The following is a 6,975-nucleotide window of genomic DNA, read 5'->3' on the forward strand; positions in this document are numbered from 1 at the left end:
TAGATGTGTTATTATATATTTTACAAAAAACTGATTCTATATTTTCACCAAAACTTAATTGTAAGATATGTCTCTAAGCTTGTATAATTATTTCAGATTTTATTGGACATTTAACGTAAATATGTTGGCTTGGGTGCTGCATTGTAATCCTCCCGAACTGAACTAGCTTTTTTTTTTTTTTTTATTTAAACCAACAAATTAGCTGTCTCATGATGTGTGATTGGTTCCTCGACTTTAACCACACATTCAAAATAAATATTTCATTCACTTAAAAATATAAAATATTTTTTAAAGAGTTAAATGTTAAAAAATATAAAGTATTTTTAATCTTTTGAGATATAATTATTATTTTTTTTTTAAAAAGTGCCCCTATTAATAATGACTTTATATTTATTGTAGGGTGTTTAATAGAAATAAATATGAAAAGATAGAATTAGTTAAAAATTAAATAACTACTTTATTGAGAGGTGAGATTGATTAAAAATACCTTATATTTTTAAACAAAAAGAGTAATTAAATTGCTGGTGCTCATTACATTGACATTCATAAGTAGATGTATATTATCCTCCACCTATTGTTTGTAATAATCTTTTTCGAGCCAACATATTTATTGAGCACTAGGCTTTGGGATAATTTTTTTTTTAAAAAAGTTATAATGGGATGTTGATACAAAAACTAATGGGAGAACTCACGTATCAAATTACTAGCAACTATAATTTAATTAGTTGTTCATAGCCATCTTCTCCTTTCAATAATGTATCCATAACCAGATGCATTTATTCATAAATTACATGAATTCTTACATATGAGTCATGTTATTCATGACTTATAAATAATATGTGTTTGTATTATATATTATTATTATTATTATTATTCCAAAGTATTAATTTTCTATTGTTATGGATTATTGATGATTATCAATTATTGATGAAAATGAAATTAATTTATCAGTTATCAATTAATTTTTATCAAATTATATTTTTTATTTACACTTTTATCAAATTATATGTATGTAATTTGAAATTATTGATTCAAATTTAATTATATAAAAATATATTAAGTATATAATATTAATAATCTAAGTTTTGTCTTTTGTGTACTCATTAATACTCAATTACTCTCAATTTGTAAGATATTTTTTAAAAAAAATTACACGCATTAATGATATTTTATTAAATATATTTTATAATCTTAATTTTTTTTTAATTTTTAGAAACACTTTTCATTAATAATAAAAAAAAGAGAAAAATTTATTTAAAGAGTAAACTAATGAGAGGCAATGTTAAAATAATTATTATTAATAAAATCTTATTTCTTTCAAAATATATTGTATTTTAAAATAAAAAATAATATTTAAAATTATTTATATAAAATAAGAAGAAGGAAGTAATAAAAAACTCCCAATAACTATCAATTAAAGTTCACATGAATATAAAAACTTGGTGTATAATTTAGTGCAGAAAAATTTACTTATATTATTTGCTATCCGTCTAGCATGCTTTAAAAAAAAAAAAAAACAACTCCTGGCAGCCATACAGGACTTTTTTACAATTAAATCAATTATTTATAGGGCAAAAATAGTTTTTTTAAATGTATGATAATTATACTGTAGTTATGTTTTGAGCCTGACTGACCGGTGTATGCTTTTTTGAAAATTCAAAAAATTGGAAACAGGGAAATTTTTTCTGTCTTGAATATAAAAGGGATATCCTCTTCCCTCACTCTTCGCCTTCATCGTTGAGAGCTCACTCAGCTCTTCTCACTTCCCACTCCATAGCCTCTCTATATCTCTTCCCCCTTCAGTCCCGAAATGTGCCAATCCTCCTCCCTCCCTCGCTCTCCGGCGCCACCGTCCACGGTGGTTCTCTCCTTCGTCCTCCTTCTCACCCTCACCACCACCACACTTGTCGACGGATGGAGGCCCTGGTCTCCCTCCGGCAACAACAGATTTAACCTCTCCGACTACACCTATGGTGACTCCAAGAAGTACGAAGGCTCATCGGAGTTCGTCAAGCTTAAGTACCACATGGGACCGGTTCTCACTACCAACATCACCGTCCATACCATCTGGTACGGCCGGTGGGAGCGGAACCAGAAGAAGATCATCCGCGAGTTTATTAACTCAATCTCCGCTGTACAATCAAAACGCCCCTCCGTCGCCGGATGGTGGCGGACCGTACAGCTCTACACTGACCAAACCGGCTCCAACATTTCCAAAACCGTACGGCTTGGCGAGGAGAAGAACGACCGGTTCTACTCCCATGGAAAATCCCTCACGCGCCTGTCAATCCAGTCTGTGATCAAATCCGCCATAACCGCTAGAACCAAACCCTTACCGATCAACCCTAGAAGCGGACTCTACCTCTTGCTCACTTCCGAGGACGTGTACGTTCAAGATTTCTGCACATCAGTCTGTGGGTTCCACTATTTCACCTTCCCTTCTCTCGTCGGCTACACACTTCCCTACGCCTGGGTCGGAAACTCCGCCAAGCTCTGTCCGGGTCAATGCGCATACCCGTTCGCCGTGCCGGCGTTTATCCCAAATCGGAAGCCGTTTAAGTCTCCGAATGGCGATGTGGGAGTCGATGGAATGATAAGCGTGATAGGACACGAGCTGGCGGAGCTGGCGACGAACCCGTTGGCGAATGCCTGGTATGCGGGTCAGGACCCGAGTTTTCCGGTGGAGATCGCCGATCTGTGTGAGGGGATATACGGTACCGGAGGAGGAGGGTCGTACACGGGGCAGGTAATGGACGCACAGGATGGTGCCACGTATAACATGAATGGGATCAGACGGCGATTCTTGGTTCAGTGGATATGGAACCATATATTGAATTACTGTACTGGCCCTAATGCGCTTGATCAGTGAGCGATGGAGTCTGTGAGAGTGAGAATATATGAAGAACATGAGCGCTTGTTTTTTGTTTTTTTGTTTTTTGAATTTCTTGGGTTAATTTTGTATGTGTGCTTTTTCCTGGGAAGTATGTTAAGGCATGAACATGGTTTCGTTAAGGCAGTCATGTTTGTTAATTAATGCAAATAATGTAATTTTAATTTCTTTGATATAAATATAGCTATATAAGTTTTTCGTTTTTTGGTTTTATTGATTTGTTAATACTTAATTCCAATTCCAAGGGTTGATATATAAAAAATAAATTAAATTAAATATTGAAGCAATGTATGCATTTATTTATTTAAGTTAATGACAGTTTATTTTAATATTTTGGTTATCTAAATTCTAAAGAAATTGGTTTACTAGCCTTCAATAAGTACATAATTAGAGAGAATTATGTGATGAGAATATTTAGTAAAATAATATTGAAAAATAGTGTATATTCTAATATAATTGATAATGTAAGTGTTTTTACAAGCCACAGTTAACGTCAGGCGATAAGCAAAGGGGGATAATGTTATCAAAATCAAATAATTTTAGCAAGAATAAAACATTCTCTAAAAAATAATTTAGGAAGAATTATAGAAAAGATTTAATTATTAAGAGTCCTCATAAAATATATTCCTTTCGTTTAAAAATATAAATTATTTTTAATTAAATCACACGTTTTAATAAAATAATTACTTACTTTTTAATTAAATTTATTTTTTTATATTTATTTTATTAAACACTTTATAATAAATATAAAGTTATCATGTAAAAGATAAAATATTTAACTCTTTAAAAAATACATTATATTTTGTAACGAAGGGAGTATAAAATACTCATAAATTATAAATCCTATACATTTATAATTTGAAAAAGAACATTTATAATTAAATAATGACTATTTATAACTTGTAAAAAAATAATAATTTGTAATAACAGATTATAAATGTACATGATTTTGGTGTATCTCGTGTGTTTTATGGAATTTCTTGGCAGTAAAATCTTTTTTAAGGGAAGTAAATATAATTTTCTCAATAATTTATAAAGTTAAAATAAATAAAGTAAAATTTAATAAAAACTTTTAGCTTTTAAACTTAAAGTCAATTTTATTTTTGATCGATTAAATATTCAAATGGTGGAATTTTGGATTTAATCACAATTTTTAGACATAAATTTTCTACATTAATAACGAATTAATTTTTTAAATTATTTGTGTTGTATATTATTTTTGTCCACATATGTAAATATTTATTGAAGAAATATATTATTGAAAGAGTGGTCAAGGGAAAGAGTAGGTGATGATAATAATGGAATTAAATAGAAATAAATAGAATTAGGTATATTTGTCTTTATTTTTTTGAAAGGAGAGTAGAACGGCGGAAATGCAAAATAGTAATGGAACGCATGATTTTGAGGTTGAGCACGCGCTGATCGAGGGATTGCTAGACACGCGCGAAAAGCAGACAAAGTTTTGTGGGACCCATGTTTTGGTGATGGTTGTCTACGACTGCGAAAGGTTTCGACTGAGACACAAAGAATCAGTACACTCACCGAAGCATGTCAATATTAATATATAAAGTGTTTTTGGTTTGGCGGCGATAATTTGAACTTTGATTTTTTTTTCTTTTTGTTTTGGTAAAATAAAAAGTGAGCATCAAAATATTAATAAATAATTTTGAAAATTGTTTAGCCTTCTTTGGAGTTCACATTGCTCTCTTTTTATCATCCCGATATTTTTATAAATTATGCTGACGGCACTTATATTTATAATTTTTGAATATATTATTTTTATTAACATTATTTTTAAATTATAAAATATTTTTAAAATATAAGACACTTTATATATATAAAGATTTTATTAAATACATTAATTTTAAATTTACTCTTCTCTCTTTATAATTAATTTTTATATATTCTTTTTTTAATATATTAAATGATAAATATTTTTAACAATTTATATTTTTATTTTGGAGTATAATTTACTCTAAATTAAAATTTGTGTGAGAGTTTTCAAGATTTATACTCCATTAAAATCAAATTATTGGAAGTTCATTTAAAGGAATTTAATAGGATTATAATTTTTTTTAAATTTTTAAAATTATAATTATTTTCGTAACCAAAATTGCTGTCAATCTCAAAATAGATTCTGCTTTTTGTGTAATGTATGGAATAGAAAGTATATAAATAGATTTTTTTTTATACAGCATGAGGATTCAAATAGAAACTTTTTATTGAATAATATGTTGATTAAACAAAATTTCAGATGAAAAATTTAAAAAGTAAAAAAGAAGAATGAATATATAAAAATAAAAATAGTAAAAGTATAATAAACACATGTTCAGAACCCATACAAGTTGAACTGTCCATATACATTAACACATTGTTAATAGTAAAATTTAGAGACATAGTATACTCCTTATTATATATAAATGCTTAAACTTGTATTTTTTTTTTTTTTTGCCAGATACTAAGACTTGTATGAGCTTGTATAGATATATTAGAAAGATTTTATAAAATTTTTTAGACAAAAACTCTTTATTAGGTATCGAATTTAAAATTACATTTGCCAAAAAATATATAAATTAAAATTTAAGTAAATTAAATTTTAAGAGCTTATCAAGATCAGTGCATGCCTTCAATCTTAAAGAATACTTGTAAAAATATTTACAAGTTTTTATATTAATAGTAAAATTTGATCTCTTGATTTTGTGAATTGAGTTAAATCTTATTAATTGAATCAACATTTATTATTTTTTTAATTTTTTTGAATGTCACTTAGTATTATATAAATTTCCATGCATTAATTAATGCGTGAGACAATTCAAAATAAAACATCTAAGTTATTATAAATATTAACACTAATTGATATAATCAAAATTAAATATAAAATTTATAAAAATCTTCTTGTAAATCACGTAAAAATTAATTAATTATTAAACGAATTAAATTTCCCCTGATTTAAGAAAATAAAATAAATATGAATTCTTGTAAATCAACATATCCTCCAAAAAAAAAATCTTTGAATAGAAAAAAATGTGCATCCCTAAGATGTTGATGTGACAGCAATGATGTCTTTTAAAAATTTGATGGAAATCATTTATGAATGAATCTCATAAAATGAGACTAATACAGCCCCTGAAGGGTCATTAATCAGCCATGCTTTATTGCTTTAATTAAGCATAATCAAGTACCAATGCCCAGCGGAAAAGAATAATAATTGATTTTTTTAAAAAAATATGTTTATTTTTAATTAAGTTTTATTAAATTATGTTTTTTTAAATACACTCACTTTATCTATATTTTATTTTTTTAAAAAAAATCTTCATGCTAGTATGCTTTTTGGATGAATAAACAAACAAGTCATTAAAAATATGATTATAAATTTTAGGCCAACAAAATTATAATTTTTTTGGCGAAAAAACAAAATTATAATTAATTTTGAGGATGATCTCACAAGATTATTAAATTGAACAATAATGAAAACTGAAATAATTTTAAGGACAATAAATAAAATATATGGTGAGCTACTTAGAAATGATTGTGAAATGAGCTCTGGATTTGGATCGTTTCAATTGAGTTAATACTAACCATAAGATTGATATATGATGGTGTTAGAAAGGAATAACAATTTTTTCTTAAAAAATTGAAATTTAATTATTTCTTTTTTAGAAAAATGTGTAATTCCTCTATCAACAGTTATTTATCCACGTATAATAAAATTTAGTAAAAAAATAATTACTTTAGTTAATTTTGAATTGATTACAATTCAGCTCCTAAATTTTAATTTGATATAATTCAATCTTTTATTCACTTCATTAAAAAATATAAGACATTTTTTTAGAAGTTTAATGTTTAAAAATATAAGACATTTTTATCTTTTTGAGATGTAATCATTGTCTTTTTTTAAAAGTATCTCTATTAATGAATGATTTTATATTTATTGTAGGGTATTTAATAAGGATAAATATAAAAAGATAGAATTATTTTAAAAGTAAGTAATTATTTTATTGGGGATGAGATTTGATTAAAAATACATTACATTTTTTAAATAAAAGAAGTAAATTTCAACCATTTAATCTATTAGTCTATATAAT

General features: G+C 27.0%; 1 protein-coding gene across 1 annotated transcript; it reads left to right on the forward strand.

The window, feature by feature from the left end:
* The first annotated feature begins 1,718 nt into the window (after positions 1-1,718).
* On the forward strand, positions 1,719-2,924 carry LOC129316048 (protein EXORDIUM-like 3). Its single transcript, XM_054960293.1, has one exon. It carries the CDS (start codon positions 1,811-1,813, stop codon positions 2,867-2,869), a length of 1,059 nt encoding a protein of 352 aa, XP_054816268.1. The 5' UTR covers positions 1,719-1,810; the 3' UTR covers positions 2,870-2,924.
* The last annotated feature ends 4,051 nt before the right edge of the window (positions 2,925-6,975 follow it).

Source organism: Prosopis cineraria, unplaced genomic scaffold (genome assembly GCF_029017545.1).
Source record: "Prosopis cineraria cultivar Desert tree isolate PC_DT_omini unplaced genomic scaffold, ASM2901754v1 PC7, whole genome shotgun sequence".
Classification (NCBI taxonomy): domain Eukaryota; kingdom Viridiplantae; phylum Streptophyta; class Magnoliopsida; order Fabales; family Fabaceae; genus Prosopis; species Prosopis cineraria.

What these genes read in the sequence shown, in the direction of transcription:
- LOC129316048 (XM_054960293.1), top strand. Translation starts at nt 1,811, where the DNA reads ATGTGCCAATCCTCCTCCCTCCCTCGCTCTCCGGCGCCACCGTCCACG.